Below are 20309 nucleotides of genomic sequence, written 5' to 3' on the forward strand. Positions count from 1 at the left end.
AATATACTACAACTAACCAATTCACTTCGTACAGTATGTCTCAAGGTATGTACCCTGTGTTTGAATGGGCCGGTGTTATCAACAAAACACGTTACCATGAATACAATTGCGATCACTTTTTGACAGTTCGGTCTACTGAATAAACGCGTATCCGTAACATGAAATGCTACCGGGGCAAAAACACACTTAGCACCTGAGATACCCAGAGGGAATTGGAGGCAAAAATCACAGGCAATATTATAGTTAGGCAGACATAATCGAGAATGACTCGTTGACAGGAGTTCAAGAGTCAGAGGGCCAGAGCCAGGGTCAAGTGACACTGGGGCCTGTTGTCGAGGATCACACAGTCAGACAGTTCACGATTCAACGTAGCAAAGAGTACTTTGATATTGTCAATGTTCGGAAGCAAAAGTTATAAGAAGGAGGGAAGACAAGGGCAAGCCTTGGAGATGAAGAAAAGGGGTTCACCCTGTTTCCTCAAGCAGAGCACAGTACCTTATTCCAATGGTGCAGCTGGTGCCCTGGCAGTTGTTCCTGATGGTTTACCGCAGTTCCTGGAGCTTCGAGGTGAAGGAGGACGTTTGAAGGGGTCTGCACCACCCAGGGATGAGGCCGGCAGCAGCGACGGTGAATAAAAGGTGCGCTCCTTAAAAACAGGAGAGGCTATTCAGATGGCTATCCAGACCACTACAGCAGTGTGCAGCGATTTCGACCAAGGAAGAGGATCCTCTGGCTGTGGAAGATGAGCTGGTTATCCCCACCAAGCTCAAGGGAAGAAGAATCCGGACTGGATCTTCTCTGGTCGACGAAGGGTAGATAGCTCAGGACTGCAGCAGGGCTTCACCGGGACGGGATAGTTGCAGCAGTCGTCGTTCTCTCTGCTTCTCTTCGGTTCCTTGTAGTTCCAGTGGCGACTCTGACCTCTAGCCCAAGAGACCTGCCTTTTATGTGCAACACCCCAATTCACACAGCCTGGCTGTCAATCACCCAGCAGGGGCGTTGTCCAGCCTGGACAACCACCTCAGCCATTCATGGCAAAGTGTGACTTGGGTTTCCTAGGATACCCTGTGCAGGGGGTGACTACACCCCTCCTTCATATTCAGCCCACCTAGACACCCAGGCGCCAAGAGGAGGGCTTCTCTGCAGAAGCCTGCCAAAGACGGTGAACAAAGAAGGCAAACCTGGTTTGCCGCGCAAAGTAAAACACAAGAAGGACTTTAACAAAAAGAAATGGTGAATAAACCCGACCGGAGCCAAGAGAAAGACAATTTGGTCAAGCGGGTTTATGTTCAAGGCTAATATAATAGCCTAAAACAATACCACGTTTATCTAATATAATCGCGGTAGAAAAGTTAGGGTAGATACCACTGCCACCAGCCAAGTCTAAATGTTAAAAGAGCGAAACAATGCTCTTGGAGGTACAGCTAAAAAGGGATACGAAGTAACCCTTTACAGTACTCCATGGAAGATGGGGTGTACTGGATCTGTGGTAGATCGACTAAGTAAAGTTAATGGCAACTTTACCCTTTTCTGGGGGACCGTAGTCAGCCTCAGAAATGGAGTCAGTGGGAAGTCTCAAAAACAACCCTGTGCCACTGCACTGAAGGTGCTTGCTGTGTGACACACAAAAGAAGGGGGCTACTGAAGTGGTGTACTCCAGAGTCCACAATCACAAAAACAGAGGAAATACACATGGCAAAAAACAGGTAAGAGTGGGGGAAAAGCTCACACTCTTACCAAGTGGAAACAAATAAACTCCAGAAGTCAAGCAAAGCTGCTGGGGGACTCACTAGGTGAGGGAAATTAGCCATCAATGAGAATTCGCCCTAACAACCGTCCACACGGTGTGTGCCCAGTTGGGGGCGGTTGGTTCAATAGGGTAGCCGCTGTTTCTGCTTTTGGTTCTTTATATGTGTGTTCAAGCGCGTGTTGCACATTCTGCCTTCTTCTGATCATGAATCTGGGTATTTCCAAGGCTGCGTCTCCCACATTTAGGATCAGCCATACTTTCAAGATCTCTTTTTTTAATTTTATTTACCATCGGGGAATAGCTCAGCACTGCTGTGATTTTGTCTTCTTTGGCATCACTCCTTCTGCCCTGTTCTAACATGGTATCTCGGGGGATTTTTTTGGCTCTTTTTCTGGCTTGTTTGATGGTCTGTCTAGGATAGCCGCAGGCTTGTCATTTTTGCAGCTAAATTGCTTGCCTGGTTATCGTAGTCAGCTGTGCTGGAGCAATTCCTGCGCTAATGAAGAAACTGCCCGAAAGGTAGAATTTTCCTTAGGCTGGGTGGGTGGTAGCTGTCATACAGTAACAGTGAGTTCCGGTCCGTAGGTTTATTGATGACCTTACTGGTGATTCTTCCATCTCTTATCTGCAGATGTAAATCCAGGAAGTGATTGAATTCTGGCTGTGTGTTTCAGAGAAAGTCAATGCCATCCTGCTCAACCGTCTCTGTGATAACCTGGGTATCACTGGTCAGGCTCTGGCGTGGCTGACTTCTTTCCTCTCTGACCGACCCTCCCAGGTCAAACTTGGGTCCTTCCTCTCTGATATCTTTTTCTCTACCTGTGGCGTCCCCCAGGGATCTAACCTCTCTCCCTGGCTGTTCAACCAATACCTGGCACTCCTTGCCCACTGCATCGCCGCTCTCTGCCCTAACTTTCAGTGCCATGCGTATGATACCCAGCTCATTTTCAGGCTTGCCTCGGCCTCCTCCTCTCCCTCCCTCATCTCTGACTGTCTGTCTGCCATCCAGGAGTGGTGTGCCGCCAATGACCTCTGCTTTAATGCCAGTAAGACTGAGATTCTACTCATCGGCACACCCACTCCCTCCTTCCCTGCAGCTCTCTGGCTGGCCTCTCTTGGCCCTCTTCCTGCTCCCACCTGCAAGGCTTAAAACCTCAGGGTCATCTTTGACCCCACACTCTTCTTCTCCCCTCACATTTCTGACGTCTCTAAGAAGTCACACTACCAGCTGCACCTCCTCAGAGGTATTCTTCCTTTCCTCTCCTGCCCCCAGAAGCTCACTGTCTCCAGAGCCCTGGTTATCGCTAGGCTGGACTATAGTAACAGCCTCTATCTAAATCTGCCTGCCTCTACTCTCCACCCTCTGCAACTTATCCAGAACAGGATTGCGAGACTTGTCCTTGGCCTCAAGCCCAGGGATCATATCTCTCCAGGACTGAAATCTCTGCACTGGCTCCCAGTGGCTGTGAGGATTACGTTCAAAACCCTCTGCATTGTCCACAAGGCCTTCTGGGGCCTGAGGCTGCAATACCTTCAACTCTCTCTTCCTAAATATGTTCCTTCTCGATCTCTTCGCTCATCCACATCCTTCTGCCTCAGGGTCAGTCGCTTCTCCAAGCAACGAGTTGGTGGTAGATCTCTCTCTTCGGCAGGGGCCTCCCTCTGGAACAGCCTTCCTGCCTCCCTGAAACTTGAGGAGAACCATCTCCTGTTCCGGAAGCACCTCAAAACCTTCCTATTTGCTTCTGCTTTCTCTCCCCCTCTGCCCTGCTGAATTCCTGGCAGAAACTGAGCTGGTTACCTGGCCACCCTTTCTGTTCTCAGGCCAAGGTCCCACCAGTTGCCCACCTGCACTGCCTCCCTGTCAACCCTTGCACCTGGGGACTGTTTTCTGTATCCTTACAGTCCCCCTACCAGCACTTATGTCTGTACCTACCTTGCACTTGCCACCAGCTGGCTGTTTTTATGTTATCTTATTTATTCTACTATCCCATGCACTTCACTTTCCCCTCTCCCTCTTCCCACACACTTTTCCCGTTCCCCATGCACTTGCTCGATCTGAATGACACCTGGCCTAGTAGAATTAGTGTCTGTCTTCCCTTTGTTCCCCCTCCCTTGCCTCGTCACGCCTTGAAATACTTGTGTATAGGCGCATTATAAATGCCATATCATATCATAAGAATCTGTTCTGTTCATTTAACCATACTATGAACCTTTTAAGGTCCTCTTTGTTGCCATTAAACACCATGAGGATGTCATCAATGTATCTTGACCACATCTCTATTTTATAGGACCAGGGATTTCCAGTACAGTGGATCATTTGGTCCTCAAATTCTGCCACATATAGGTTGGCCAAGCTTGGTGCAAACGTAGCACTCATCGCAGTTCCTGACGTTTGTTGAAAAAAAGAGTCCTCGTACAGGAAAAAGTTTTTTGTTAGTGCGATTTCTGTCAACTGCATGATGAAGCTAATCAGTGTGTCTATCGGAGGAGTTTTGTTGGTAAGTACCTTTTCCACCACTTGTAGCGTTGCCACCTGTGGTATTCTGGTGTACAGTGACTCTATGTCTCGAGTAACCAGCAATTGTGACTCCTGGTTGAACGGTCGATCCATGATCAATTGGAGAACAGCTGTGGTATCTTTAAGATAAGATTTAATTTCCCGACCTGAGGTTTTAAGAAATGGTCGACAAATTGGGACAAGGGTTCCAGAATTGACCCTATGCCTGACACAATGGGTCTGCCGGGTGGGGGAACCTTATCTTTATGCACTTTGGGTAGTGCGTAAAAGGCAGGTTTTCTTGGTGTTTTTGAATTTAGAAATTCGTATTCTTTATTACTGATATATCCCTCAGCACTTGCTTCCTCCAGAATTGGTATGATCAATTGGTGACTACTTTCCGTGAGGTCACTTCATAGCTGTCTGTAGCCGGTGTGGTCTCCCAGAAGTTCAAAGACCAACTTCTTGTAGTGCGCAGTGTCCATTATCACAGTGGCTCCCCCCTTGTCTGCGGGTTTGATTGTAATGTCATCATTCTCCGACAATGATGGGAGGGCAAGTTTCTATTTTCTGGAAAAGTTAATATACCCATGTGGTTGCTCTTGTTCCATTTTTTCCAGTTTTTTGATGATCGCTTTCTCAAAAGTGATTGACTCGGGAGTGATCCCATTCGGTGGAGGATAGTAGGTGGACTTGTCCTTTAGATTGGTTGCACTTTTTTCTGCGTTGTAGATATTTCCCCAAAGAATTGTTTCAGGGTATCTTTCTGATAAGCTGTGCTATTTCAATGTGGATTTGGAAGGGATCGTGGGTAAGCGTGGGTACAAAGGACAGCCCCTTTTCCAGGAGTTTGTATTGGTCACGGTTCAGTGTATAACTTGACAGGTTCATCACCAGAGAGATGGAATTGATATCATTACCCATGCCCTGTGTTTCTTGTGATTCACTATTCAGTAAGTTCCATGTCCTGGCGGCGCGTTCCATCCGCAACCCCTTCTCCATGTCACCCGAGGTGATTGGTTCTGCCACTGCTGTTGCCATTGTCCTCGTCCTTTGTTCTTTTTCTTCCCTTGCCCTTTGTTGAGAAAAGGAGGGATTTGGTTTCCACTTCCACCGGTGTTGTTTGGTATTGTAAAACCCACATTCCTGTTTTAAAGATTGCTTGTGGGGCCATTCATGCTTGAGATGCTTTTTCCAGTCCCACTAGAGCTTCCTGACCTTTTTTTGTGTGATATATGTATGGGGGAACTCACAAGGGGGAACCCTCCTCTAAGTCCAATAAGTGCGTTTTTGTCAGAGTACAGGTAAGCAATGGGCAGCACAAGTATGGTAAATACAGTTTGCAGTGCAGCAATGGGCAGCACACATATGCTACTAAATAAAGCAGTGGGCTAATACAGTTTGATATGAAGCAGAGGCTAGCACAGGTATGCTAAACACAAGTGCAATGCAGCAATTGGGAAGCACAAGTATGCCACTAAATAAAGCAGACGGCTAATACAGTTTGATAGGAAGCAGTGGGCAGCACAGGTAGGTTTATGGTCTTTACATCGAATGATATACACCGAAATACCAAAGCATCGAAAAAAAGCATTGAATGCCAAACCATCGAAACTCTATGAAAAAAAAGAAAAAAACATTCCATCGAAACTAATGCATCGACAATTAGAAAGTCATTATAAACAAAAAAAAATGTATTAAACGTATAACATTTACATATTATTGGGGGGGTCCCACCAACACCCCACCTTATCCTCGAACACCTCACCTTCCGAATGCACTCTCAATGGTGAAAATCTGGGTGGGTCACACCTCCAAAACCCACCTTGCCCCCGAACATCTCACCTTCTGAACACCCTCTCACAATCATGCACGCACAAATAACCGCATGGAAGGATGGCACAATAAATTGAATAAATACTTCAAGACAACAAATCCAACACTGTGGGCATTTATAAAACAACTGCAAATTGAACAATCAAGTCAAGAAGTTAAAATTGCGCAAACCATTTCATAAGAACATACACAACAAAGGAAAAGAAAATATAGAGAATACGAAGAAAGGATCAAAACATGTGTGGGCAATTTCGAAAAAATGGAAGCATTAACTTACTTACACAGTTTGGCTTACAACCTAAAATGTTAAAAAAATAAAAATGTACTCACTGGCTTCCACGGGACATCCGAAAAAATCCTCGATATAGGACCCCATATTAAACCCAAAAATAAATCCAAGAAAGCAATGCCAAAAACAAACAATCGAAAGAAAATTGCAGAAAACATCCAGGAAAAAATGGATCTGTACAGAGTAATCCAATGAAAAATTCCCAAAAAATCGATTTAATCCGTCAGTAAAGAAGAAAAAAATTATTTAAAAAATCCAATGCATGAAATCCATTAAAAATTGTCTCCAAAAAACATCCACAAAGCATACATCCAAGAAATAAAAATAAAAATGTGCCCGAACATCCAGGAGGAACAAAGGATCATGGAATACTAATCGATGAAACGGAACAGAACTTTAAAAAAGGCGCTCACGCACAACGTACATTAACGTGATGCGTATGACATAACTAAAAGTTTAACAAAAAAAAAAAAATCAGACAGTTTCAATACTAATACAACACCGCCATTTAGTGGGCAACAAAAATAACAGTATGTTCATGAAAAAAAGTTACATTCATTCAATATTTAACATTAACAATACAAATCAATAATTTTAAAAATTATTTAATGTTTGGAAAGAAGGATTTATTGTTATAAAAAGGTGATATTTTATAAAATATAAGAAGTGAAAATGTATGTTTCTGTTATTTTTTATATAGCTAGATAATGTAATAAAAATTAATTTCGATACTACCATCGAATTACAGTCAATGAAAAGGTAATTCGATGGATAGGCTTTTCGTTGAATATAATTCGATGGTATGGCATTAGATGAAAGAAGTTTCGATGAAATGACTAGATACCGCACAGGTATGCTAAATACAACTGCATTGCAGCAATGGGCAGCACAAGTTTGCTCCTAAATAAAGCAGTGGGCTAATACAGTTTGATAGGGAGCAGTGGGCAGCACAGGTATGCTAGTAAATAAGGAAATGGGGGAATACAGTTTGAAATGAAGCAGAGGGCAGCACAGGTATGCTAAATGCAATTGCAATGCAGCAATGGGCAGCACAAGTATACTACTAAATAAAGCAATGGGCTAAATACAGGCCACATGGAGATACTCGGCGTAGTGCAGTAAGGTATCCTGCAACGCAGATATGCTAGCAAATAATATGGTGAACTATATGCAGCTAGCAAGTAGAGAAGCGCTGTGGTGCGCACACTCTTTGGGTTCGGCCACGGTGAAGCCAAGAGAGATTAATGCGGAGTTTAGCATTGTACGTAGCAATATTTTAATTGGGGCAGATGTCGAGGTGGAACCACATACAGTTGGGTGTGGGCTCAAATTGGCATTCAGATAGTGCCATTAGGGGCCATACCTCAATATAGTGATGATGGTGACATGTGCTTGACTCAGGCTAAGTCGTGAGCTGAGGATGCGCCAGTAATAAGGCTCCTCTTTGGATGGAAAACAGCTGAAAGATTTGGTCAGGCAGACGAGGTCATGCCAATTGTCAGAGCGTGGTGAGGAGAGTAATAGGGAGGCAGTAGGTCGTCAATGAAGAGTGCTGGCCGTACGCTCCAGAGCGCGAACAGGGTGCAAACAGGGCCTTATTCTGTGGCCTTCGTTGTGGGCCGGCGTTCGCCAGCCAGTGAAGCGGATAGGAGGATAAAGAGGCCTGGTTGCCTAGCAGCCAGCAAACAACCTCGATCTGGGTTTCAGCAGCGGCCGGCCATTTTGAAATCAAGCGGCTCTTTCAAAAAACGTAGTCAAGTCAGATTGCACTTGTGTTTCCTTGCTGGGTACAGCAAGGCTGAGGGATGATCAAGGAATCACGGTAGCCTTCAATAGCTCAGAGCGCTCACCGTTCCTTTGATGGTCGAGTCGCGGGGTCACAGGACCTCAGTGGTGCGATCGGTGGATCAGCTGTGTCTTCCTGAAGCATAGCTCTCAACCATTTGTGTTGCAAAGCGGGTGAAATCACCGATTTTGTTTTTGGCGGGTGAGACGTCCATTGGAATGAATGGGCATGCAGGAGGCTTGGCAGGTGAGTCAGCCCTTTACAAGGCGGGTGACACCCGCCAAAAGCGTGTGAGTTGAGAGCTATGCCAGAAAAAATGCCCTATCCGCGTCCTCTTGCAAGTGCTCTGTACAGCCAGGCCTGCCTGAGCGTGCTGGGAGCTGGAGGTGGAGAAGACAGACAGGAGAACTGGACTGCCGCTGTTGCTGTGTACTGAATGCACAGCCCCACTGCCTGCCAGTCCGTGTGCACCAGCCAGCGCCAGGGTGTGGTCAGATTCACTGAGTCTGCGTCCCCTACCTGGCTGCCACGCACAGGTCTTGCAGTCAGTCATGAGTCAGGCATTGCTGTGACCTGCTGACCTGCAGGCTGCCCGTCAGCAGGCACTGCTGGCCAGCAGGCACCTGGGCACTGTCCGTGGCAGACCGTGAGTGACATTATCTGTCACACTGGCATACGGCCCCGCGTGGTGACCTGGTCCGACCCGCGTTGCAAGACAAAAAAAAATACGCTTTCAGTGTGCCACCACCAAAGCAGGCAGCACAGCGCACGCATAGTTGAGTTTTACATTAATTAAATATCAAAAATATTTGCTGGTGCTCAAATACAGACACAACACAAATTAAGCACTGTAATGTGGATAATGTGGATCGTGTTGGGTGTAGTGTATAATCTGGTACTCGGTTTGCATTCAGCATCACATGCGGGAAACGCATGTGAATCAGAACAGGCATCTCGGGAGGATAGCTCAGGGGCAACATGCTCGCCTAAGAAGCAAAGCGATACAGAGCAAGACAGGTTTGATCCCTGGGTCCGCGCTTAGAAACCTATGGGTATTAAGCGCATTATAAATAACCAATCATATCATATCATATCATATCATATCTGAGACTGAAATAACGTTTCTTTTCCTTTGCAGGCAATGCCCTATCCTGTGTGGCCTGCTCCAGCTCCTTGGGATCCAATTGCACAGGCACCTCAGTCAACTGCCCCGCAAAGTCTGATGCCTGTGTTACCAAATACACTGAAACAACAACAGGTAAGTGTGATCTCTAAGCAGGGGATCACCAGAACACTGATGTCTGCGAGTGTCACTGTGGCAGCACAGTTATCTCTCCTAGGAAACAACTGACTTCAATGAAATGCTCCTGTCACTCCAGCTCTCCAAACTGTTCTATGTTGTTTAGGAGTTGATATCAGATTCCTGATACGATGGCTAGTAAGGCATTGATGGTCTCCAGTGATAAGAGAGAATACAATTACGGAGAATGCTATAACAGAGAAACAAAAACAGAGAAAAAAACATGCACAATTTAAAAAAAAAGATATGGGGTTTGGGAAAGAGGATAACAATGGGTTGGAATTGGGTTGGGCTTGGTTTAAGCACAAAGAGAAATAGGAGGTTTACGGGGGCAACATCCCCCACAAAAATTTATATTTTTTCACTTTTATTGTTTTCGAAAAAGTATTTACTGTTATGTATTCTTTGTAATCTCATAGAACCAGAATAGATAGGACGATTTAATGTGGAAGTAGTTGCTGGCAAGTAAGGACATGTAATTAAATTTCAGGTGTTTATTGTGTGGATATAGCTCTGCAGAAGTGTATGCACATTAAACCTACTAAGCACCTCGCCGCGGGGGCATTACCAAGTCAGGTAATGCCCCGGGGCCCATAGTTACAGGCCTGAGCAGAGCGTGGGCCTTAACGAAGGCCTCGGGGAATTACCAGACTCGGTAACGTCCCTGCAGCGAGGGGCTTATTGCTATTAGTACCCCAGCACCTCAAGACCGGGGTACTAATAGCATTGTTTTTCTGTTCCGAAACTCTGCAGCATTTCAGAACAGAAAAAAAAATGTCAAAAAAATGCCCAACGGGAAGGGAAAACAGAGTCTGTGTTCTCTTTCCATGCCGGACATCGGGAGCGGACATGCTGGGGACAGAAGTGTTCCCAGTGCATTTGCTTTTGAAAAAGGACCAAAAAGAAGGTAAGTGGGTGGGCTGGGAGGGGGAGGGACAAAACACTTACCTGAATGTCCCGGGGGGGAGGATGGAAGCCTCCAGCCGTGTGGAGGCTTGGAGCAGGGATTGCCCCATTTCAAGCCTCCTCATTGACTGACGGGCTGCCACGCCCCTGCCAGGAACAAAGGAAAGGAATCCCGGGCGAGGGATAGCCGGTCGGGTAAAGCCCCGGCGAGGGACAATCAGATTGCATGTAACAATCTGATTGTCCCTCGCCGGAGTACTAATAAACTTTAAGTTGAGGAAAACACAATTAAGAAAACAAAGCGCAATGTCACAATATGGTAACACTAGAATGTTTCAACATTTTAAGTTATGGTGCATAGGTGATACCACCTAGTGAGTCAACAAAAATGGGTATAAACTTTATAGAGAGGGATGTGTTGTTGTTACAGAAAAGGTCTGCAAGTGCCCATAGGTTATTTGCTTCTGGTTCCTAGGTGGCACTTTGGCGCCCCCTCGTGAGGCTGCATAGTTTTGTCTTCCAGGCTTTTCTGTACAGCTACGTTAGTTTGTGACTCCTATGTGGGGCTTTAGCGCCACCCAGTGAAGCAACACAGGTTTGGCTAATAGGCAGTGATTTAACACAAACTAGTGATGCTATTACATTTGTAGTCCTAGGTGGCTCTTTAGCCAAGTGTTTTTCCCGGTGCCTGTCATTGGCATCTGCCCCCCTAGACGTGGAACATACCTGGCTGTTCCAGCTCCTGTCATCTGCTACCTGCTTGCTTGCCATCTCGCTCTAGGGAGCAGTTGCTGACTCACTGCCGCAGGCTTGATTCATCTGCTCTGCCCCCCTTCCCTTGATGTGCAGCGGAAGTCACGTGATTGGTCACGTGATCGCATTTCAGGAAGTCCTCCTAAGGCTTCCTTAGCCCGGGGTGTTCCATTTGAAGGGTGCCATTATAATGGCATCTTCTTTCATGTTTGGTCCTGTTTGTGACTGGAGTGACTGTCATGATTCATTCCCCCTCTGCATTCGTATACTTGCCAATATTCTGTGACCAAAAAGATGTAGGATTTTTCAAGTTTCAAAAATAATAATTTGCATAACAATGACATCACAGGAAAATACAAAACATACATTGTAGGCACCAATGAAGCATCCTAATATACACACCCCATCAAACAGCACAACATGGAAAGATATTGAAATGTTTAAAATGTATAATTCTGAATGGTAAGTTAACACCAAATACAATTACAAAAAAGGTAATCACACATAACTGGTAGGCAACCTTTGCCACTGCTTTGTAGCAGCAGCCTGGGCAATACATATGTATTCCTGCAGTGCAAGTTGAACACTGAATGACATGGAGACTGATTTCCGCCCAGACTGATAGGCAGATGCTGTATGACAGTGTTACGCTCTGCCACTTGCCTTCATTGGTGGTTCACCTAAGGGTTGTACCGGCAAGAGTGCAGGAGAGAGTCACATAGTTGTCAGGTCAGTGGATTGGTCTAAATAAGGTTTTACATGCTTTGTCCTGGGTCTAGTCTCAAACAGCCTGCCTTTGAGTAACATAAATGACCTGTCACTGTAAAAAGCAGTAGGATCTGTCACTCAAATATGTAGGCGGTAGGACTGATTTAAAAGCAGTAGCCTACTGCCTAAATCTGTAGATCTGTAGAGCTGGCAAGTATGCATTCGTATCATCCTAACGTGATGCTTGCCACCAGCTCACTGCAGCACCGCCATGTCGGTCGTGGCTTGCCAACCACTCATATGGCTATGGCTATGGCCTGGTTTTTCATGTATCATCGACCTGCGTTTCCATCCTGCTGCTGTTTTCTTCTTACTATTATTTTCTTTCTTTTTCTTCTATCCATACCAGCTTTTATACCAGTCCATTGGACAATGCACTCTTCACACCACGCCTTCCAGTAAAGCTGCAGGCTGGGTTCTTTGACTCCCACCCCTCATTCCCTATCTCTATTGGCTTTCTAAATGACCACTCAGTTTATAATAAAACACACACTATTCCTGACTCTTTTCTTTACCTTTACCTGCCCTTTCCCTGTCTCAGGAAATCTGGATGTGCCCTTCTGATACAGTTACAGTGGATTCTCTCTAGCTAATGTTTCTAACTTTTCTCACTTTTTTTTTATTTGCATTTAGTTAATTTACAAGAATAAATTAATGTAGACCCTTTGCAAAAATATAAAACCCATGTACACAAATTAATTACATCGGAAAATAGAAAATTAATAAATTAAATCCTGTGAATCGTTCACAAGATTTTGGTTTTAAAAAAAAAATACAAGGTGCATGATAAAATGTGTGCAGCATTAATATCAGAGTCATCATTTACATATTTCATATATAGACATGTTTCATTGTAGTTCCACAGTAACGTATTAAAACTGAGATTTACTAATCAATTTGCCATGTAAGCATTTCATTTTTCAAACAGTGAGTTCTTTTTCAATATGCTTACTTTTATCACTTCCCTCGCCAATCTGGCACAGGGGGTGGCACTACTGCACATTTTTATGCTGACGATTCTCAGCCTTTTGTCTCCTCCTCTTTCTCTAATACCCTGCACTCGATCATCTCTGACTGTATTTTTTTCCATCCATTCCTGAACTCCCACTTCTTATATATGAATGCTTTAAAGACTTCAATCTTGCCTCCCCTCCCGCCTTCATCCATTCTTTCCCCTCCTACCCCTCTTCCCTTCTCGACATCTGCTAAGAACCTGAGTGTCCTTTTTGATTCCTCACTCCCCTTTTTACTGTTCATCTCTAACATTGCCCGTTTCTGCCATTTCCGACTCTTGGATATTTGTAAAGCCTGTTCTTTTCTTATTAATGCTTTCGTTTTCTCTCATCTCGACTATTGTTCCCATCTTCTTGTTGGTCTTCCTGCCTCTCATCTGGCCCCTCTTTGCACTCTATGCAGAATCTCTCCTCGTTCTGCAATGACTTGCTCCTCACATTTGCTCGCTGGCTAACCTTTGAATCGCAACTTCTGTTACACTTTCTTTGCCTCCTTTTTAAATGCCTTCATTGGCTCGCTCCTCCATATCTTTGCTCTCTTGTTTCTTTATATATTGCCCCCCGCTTCCTTCTGCCTCAATCGCTCTTTCTGCTGTGTGTTCGTAGGTCACCCTGTGCCCAATCTCGCTTTGGCTCTTTCTCTCGCTTTACCCCCCAAACTTTGACATTCCCTGCCACTCCATGTTTGGTCTACCCCTATCTATTCCGTCGCACACAACTCAAAACTCACTTTCTAATATGTCTTAATTTTTCTCCCTTTTGGATTTTATGTTAACAATGCATTCAAATGTTCTGATTTTTTTGTGCCTGGCACTTTGGCGAAAGCGCCTTATAATCAATTAATACAAATTGAGTGATAAAACATGCCGACAGGCCTAAGAGGATCAGCATGTGCCTGATTCTTCTGGTTATTGCAGTACTAGCTAAAGGTGGTCTCCATCTTTCTGCAAGGCCTAAACCTGCCTGGCCTGTTTGTAGATAGGTGTTTCTCCTTCAGGTGTTGCAGAAGTTGGAGGTAGACTGCATGTTTGGTCAGTTGCATGTTGAAGTGGCAGCTGGCAATGGCTCACTAGATATTCAGGTCAGTGGAATGTAGGGTGGGCTCCTTATAGAGGGGGATTGGTGAAAGAGATCTTGAGTTCTGAGGAAACAATTCCCAGAAGAGAAATAGGAGTTGAGGATTTCATGGTTTGTGATAGCTGAGAGGATTTGCCTGAACATTGCCAGTGGGCAAGTGTCTCAAAGGAAGTAAATTCTCGAATCTGAGAAGTGAGGCGCTCTGTTAGATTCTGAAAGAGATTATTCTGTTAATGCATTCTGGCAAGGCAGTCGCCATTCCCAAATGTCCCTCTGATTAGACTTTGAGGTAAGAAAAAGAGAAAAGAGTATCTTACTTGGGGATTAGATGCTACTATGAATAGCCAGGTCTAACATTAGAAGCTTGCTTGGGATTTTCTTCTGTGGCTCTTTTTGTTGTTCTGTTCCAGCCCCTTGCTGATTCTTCACTTGTTACTTCAGATTTAGTTGGTCGCTTTGGCAGCCCTTCCACCCCCTTCCTGGGCCAGAGTCTAATTCGGTTCCTTTACTCTTCTTCCTGTCTTTTCGCTTGACCACCTCCTCTCTATCCCACGCTTCTGTCCTACGCTCTGCTCCCCACACTCGCTGCTTACTTTCTGCCTCTGCGGTGACCTGCGATTTCTGGTTCCCTTTGGGTTACGCTTTACCCTCCCCACGTTCAGACCCTCACTGCTCCTGCTGCCTCTCTTGTGTACTGCTATCTTGGCTGCACTGAGGCCCCTTAAGTCCCAGGCTATTATTGAAGTCTATGCAAAAAGGACGATCATACTAGTCCTTGGCTCTTCTTCAGCTCCAGCGTGCTCTTTTTTTAGTGTGGCTGCTCCCCACTCGCACACTCTGTGTTCGCCTGCTGTTGGCTACCTGACACCCCACCGTTTGATTGTCTCTGGAGCCGCTGTACTGCGACTTAATATTTCTCAGGCAGTCATTTCCTGTCCTGTAGGGTTTTATCTTTGCCTCTGTATTTTCACTGTGGGAGACTGCGAGGGTCAGGTGTGCATCAGCAGGGTACAGCGCTGGTACATCTTGTACCAGATAAATCCGTTAGTGCATTTTCCTGATTGGTGGTCTTGCTGATATATGCCAATAGCTAAGTGGTGTTGCTTGACACTTAGTGTGGATTCTGTGACAAGCCTGCACCTGACCGTTCCTTGTTTTGTTTCTCCCCTTCCCATTGGCTGTGGGGCTCCAGGGTGTGGCATTCATCTGGAGGCTCATAGTTCCAATGAAAAGTAAAGGGTTGGCACCCGGGTCTGCAGAAGCTAACTTCAAATTGTGACAGAAATTAATTTGACCAACAATGAAAGGCACAGTTGAATAAACACATCAGATCCAATGTTACAAAATTGTATTCATTGCAAAGTATGACCCAGAGGAAAAGCGAGTTTGAAAGATTATTAATAGGCAAGGGATAATTGTGCATGTAGACCCACATTTGAGCACCTTTTTCCACAGGCGCCGATTTTGACTTCAGGAGACATATTCATGGGATGCACCTGTATGTGCTGACCTATATCATAGGGGATATCATCAAAGATTGTCGCGGACGGTTAAAAGATGGACATTCCCCGGTCTGAACAGAGTTATTCTATTAATATCATTAACAACTAATTTGCGAGACACCCCAAAAAGGAAATGGCATTTCATATTGTGACTTGTATAGCAGTATGCACGGTACACGTTTTAAAGGGCCCTTGCCACAATTTTATATTGGAAAGAGGACAAGAATTGAAAAAAGAGTAAGTGAAATGACACTAAGAATTGTTATCCAAAATTCTGATTAGTAAACCGCGTTATAAAAGTAACACTGAATAGCGAGGGGCATACATGCTTGCTAATGCAGAAGAGGTGTAGATATATACAAATCGCGCTCTGTCCCACCCCAACTATGAAGTTCAGTCCAAACAGCTACATCACACCTCGTCTGCATGAGACCACAAGAAATTCCAGTTGTGTTGGCTTCACTGGACACGATCAGTGTGGTGTAGTTTGGGACTCTAGACACGGCAAACTCAGGAGCCACATCTGGGCATTCCCAAAGGAAGACTTCCTAGAGCAGTTTCCAGTGGTCATGTTTATTTCAAATCCTTTCTGTTCGTCACTCTTCAGTGTTTACAAAATACTCACAGTGGCGCATGTTTGTCGACACATGGGCCCTGAACCTGCTGCACTCTATTGCGAATCTTCAGATACGGCATGGCTTCACCTTTCCTGGTACTTCCCCTTTTGGGAAAAGGGTTTATTTGCATATTTTTTACATAGATCAGGCTCAACACCAATGCAATGAACGGCTGCCCAGAGTAATTGCCAGTGTTTATGAATATTTCACAGCTTTTCAGTGATACACTGGACTCAAGCATTTCAAGGACAACATGTATGTATTCGTGGTACAGTGATCGGGTTAGAGTTGGGATAAATTACTATTTACTCTCAGAACACAATCTCTAAATAATAAGGTCAAGGTTGGGGTGACCAAACGAGCTGACTATAGGATTTTCTCCCTTTCACACTTGTATGCGGATCCTGTCTTCATGTAGTCCTGGTCCCTGTCCAAGACACCATACTTTATAAAAGAAAAGATCAAACATTATACCCAACATAAATGATAACTTACTATTAAGCAGTACTGAACCAATGCCCAGTTCACCCTCCATTGTATCAGGTCTGGAGGCCCTATGCCATGTCTTTCTGTCGCTCATTCAGCTGAGCCTTTGGTTCTACAGCACAGTTTCTATGTGCTGCTAAATCCCGCCTGGACCTGACATGCCGCCTGCCCGTGATGAGCAGTATTTCTACCCAGCCTCTGCTCAGGTTACTTGTCAGACAGACATTATTTATCTGGGACCTCCTGCCATGTGCAAGCCTTTCGGGGGTTGCCAAAGGAGGTTATGGTGGTTCCCCCTCCAGTTTCCTCTAGTAGAGGTTTGGGTTGTGGTCTCTAGCTTCAAGCTTCGTTCCAGGCCACCAACTGAAGAAGTTCCTTAGTTTGGCGAGTTGCAGCTTTCTCCAGCTGCTGTCCGGCTTGGGCTAGCCGGTCTGCTTGCTCAATGGGGTTTATTCCCCAGGGTCCCTTTGTATCAAGGGATCAGGCTTGTTCAACTTGAGCTCCTCATAGTTTTGGTCTCTTAGTTTTCCCTTACATCAAGGTTGTCTGTCTCTAAGGATTTGTCTCCTCCAAGGTCCTTTCTTGTGCTGGGCTTCTGCTGCGCTGTTTACAGTTGATGAAGAGGCTATGTTCCTGCTCATTCATCTCAGATACGTTGTACCCTAGCTTGCTTGTAACCCCTGGTTTGGATTGGATTAGGTGTGGAATCATCTGGTTACTGGTACACAGGCTTAGAGAGGCTTCACAGGTAGTCACAAGGGTCAGCACCATCTTGGTTTGCAAATCTGTGTGGTTCCGCTTCCTCAACAATTATTCCTGTTCGTCGAAATGGGAACTCCATGAGAATGAGTTATCCACTCTCCTCCCTGGTCAGTGGAATTTCTGGTCTGACTGTTGAGTGTTTCGTGGAAACGCGAGTGCCAGATGTGCACAACGGCTGAGCATTCACTACCAACTGTCTATGATTGAGATAGGCGCGGTCCGTACCCTCTGGGTTTCCTGCCCACACATTTACATCTTGCCATTACAAAAAAACACGTTATTACCCACCCAACTGGCCCATCAAGGGACTGACGCGCACACCACGAACTTCGAGTACTTGCCTTAGAGGATCAGGGTCTCATTGCTCCCAGGGATGTCATTTCATCAAAATGCCAGGGGTAGCGGAAGTGACATCACACAACCCTTGACCCCTGATGACATCACAGGAAGTGATGCCATTTGACCCCACCCCAAAGTGATATTGCGGGAAGCAATAGAACATGACTTTTCACCCATTGACAAAACAGGAAGTGGCATCACATAGCATTGTACACTACGAAAAATATGGGTACGATATCACTATAATGTGATGTACATTTCATACCTGAATGGATCGCCAAATGTATCTTTAAGATCAGTGTGTATAGGCCCATATTACCAAATTACTGTGATTCCAAGCAGACGTCCATGACCAAATGATAATGATGTGTTATTATATAGCACTTAAGCTTAAGCGCTTTACATAGAAGAAATATACACCCAATATCACCCAACCTGTGTTGGTACCCATTTATCAACCTCATAAGGATGAAAGGCTGAGTTGAGGCTTTGGGAACAGACTAAATCAGTGACTCACCCCCTGAAGTGTACCTGAAATAAACCTTTAATGAGTCTAGCAATTATTGTCTAGAATTCCAGAAAGACACTTTTTTTGGCATTCCTATTCTTTCTTATTTAGGTTCAGTGCTGAAAGTGTTAGACTTGTGGCCCTCATGTTCTTATTTTTCTTCTTTTTTTAAGGGGCCTGACAAGCCAGCCACTTCAGAATTAAAGTGCCACATGGTGCTGGCCACAGCCCAGGAGCTTGCATTGCAAAAAAAAAGAATATATATATATATATTTTTAGAGGTCGCAAGGGAGACCTCAGAGGTCGCAATTGCGATCTCTGGTGACCTCCAAATGACGTCCCTGATTGCTCCCTTGTATCCAGGCTTTCAGGTGCCGACTACCCCCCTTGAAGCAAGACTGCCTTGATAATTAACAGTAGGGCTCACCTTGAAGCACTTCTTCTGGTCTTGTTAACCCTGAGTCCATGGAATACTTTGGACATCTTTATCTCCAACATTCCTGCTCTCCTTTGCCCTGAAGAAGGCCACCTGTGACCAACGCAGGCACCACTGTGAAGGCCGGACCTCGAGCTGGCTACTGTCAACTAGTTTTTATACTACGTCATAAGGGTTCTTTTGTGTGTATTGGTATTTTCCCAACTAATCAGAGACGTAGGCTTTGTATTCAAGTATTCAAGCCACGCATTATAGAGGAATAGTGCGGAATGTCCTTTCCCAATAAGCGCCGGCTGGAATTGTAACACCAGATAAATAGGAGCTGATTTGATTTGTACAGTTTCCTATTAACCTAAACACATTTCTTTTTTCCAACTGTTTAATTTCTTGTTTCTGTTTTTGTTGATATTGTGTTGGTTACACTTATGTGTAACTGTCGTTTCTTGCTTAGTTCATGTATATGAAAGTGAGTATGGATGGATGATTGTTGGTTGGATATTGCAGGAATGTATACAGGTAACGTACACACAAGACTTTAAAGTCCCTAGTATGTGTCACAAATACAAAAATGTGTTATAATGTGTGCTACTTGTGCCAAATGTTGGACTATATATTATATTAAACAATTGAAGACTCACTCAAGGTTTCCCTCTTTTTTGTGGAGTTTTTATGGGAGTCTGTCAGTCTCTTTCCTGCTGTTTGCAAGTGCCATGGGGCAGCGGTGTACATCATGCTTGTTGCCTTCAAGCTGTGAGCGTTTCATCATAATATTACTTTCTTATATAGATTCCCAGATCCATAACTTGGACACACAGGGAAAACTACAGATTCTTTGATTAGCACCCAATGTATCATGGAACTTGTGGTCCTAAATTGATCTTCCTCTGATAAGGTCGCAATGTACTGTGCCTTGCGAGGAGTAACAGGCCTGCAGGATCACACCTATGCCACCCTCAAAGAGGAACTGGACCAGCTCCGTCCCTAGCAGCCTGCTACCCTCAAATGTGAGCCTATGAAGTGCTGAGAATGAACTGCACTTTAGAGCGTAAAAGCACGCTTAGAGTGGCACACACGTCTTTCCTGAGCAAACAGGAAATCACAGTGATCTAAAGATTGACTCTTAGGCGGTCTTTGGTTGTGACACTCACTTGCATAATATGTGTGGACCACTATGTCATTCATGTTTGTTTTTCAGATTCTATTGTCTTTTGGCGTTGTGATACACGGTCTGTATGTCTTGTGTAACTGGCCACAGCTGAATGATGCCCAAATCAATCGCCATCGATATTTCGGGATGGGCCCTTTTCCCGGATACACTGGTGATCCTTATGCCACATATCATATACTTGCTTACAAGCAGCTCCTTTGTGGTTTTTGTTAGCCATCCAGGCTATATTAGATGGGTTTAGTAGAACACACAATTAGGGTGAGACACATTTTCTTTGTGATAGATCATTCAATCCAGGGTTGGTGAAATGCCTTATGCCACCACAGGCAGTGTCATGTTGGCACTCACCTCCTTATATTCAGATTTGAAGCTTCATGGCCAAATTAGCAACACTTAGTGCCACAAGCTGGTGAACCCTTACGCAACTGCCTAAAAGTAGACTTATTTTAGAAATTGCCATAATTACATCACCCTGCCTTACAGGCTGGAAAGGGTCTTGAAGATCTCTCAGAA

At 44.9% G+C, this 20309-nt stretch overlaps 1 protein-coding gene across 1 annotated transcript in view; it reads left to right on the plus strand.

Moving 5' to 3' along the window:
* Positions 1 to 20309, plus strand: part of LOC138556906 (phospholipase A2 inhibitor gamma subunit B-like) — a 287753-nt gene that overhangs the window by 218221 nt on the left and 49223 nt on the right. Inside the window, exon 2 of the mRNA XM_069642626.1 lies at positions 9300 to 9419. Coding sequence (XP_069498727.1) covers positions 9300 to 9419 — 120 coding nt within the window. The remainder of the gene's footprint in view (positions 1 to 9299; positions 9420 to 20309) is intronic.

Source organism: Ambystoma mexicanum, chromosome 1q, assembly GCF_040938575.1.
Source record: "Ambystoma mexicanum isolate Mex_15411 chromosome 1q, UKY_AmexF1_1, whole genome shotgun sequence".
In the NCBI taxonomy this organism is placed as follows: domain Eukaryota; kingdom Metazoa; phylum Chordata; class Amphibia; order Caudata; family Ambystomatidae; genus Ambystoma; species Ambystoma mexicanum.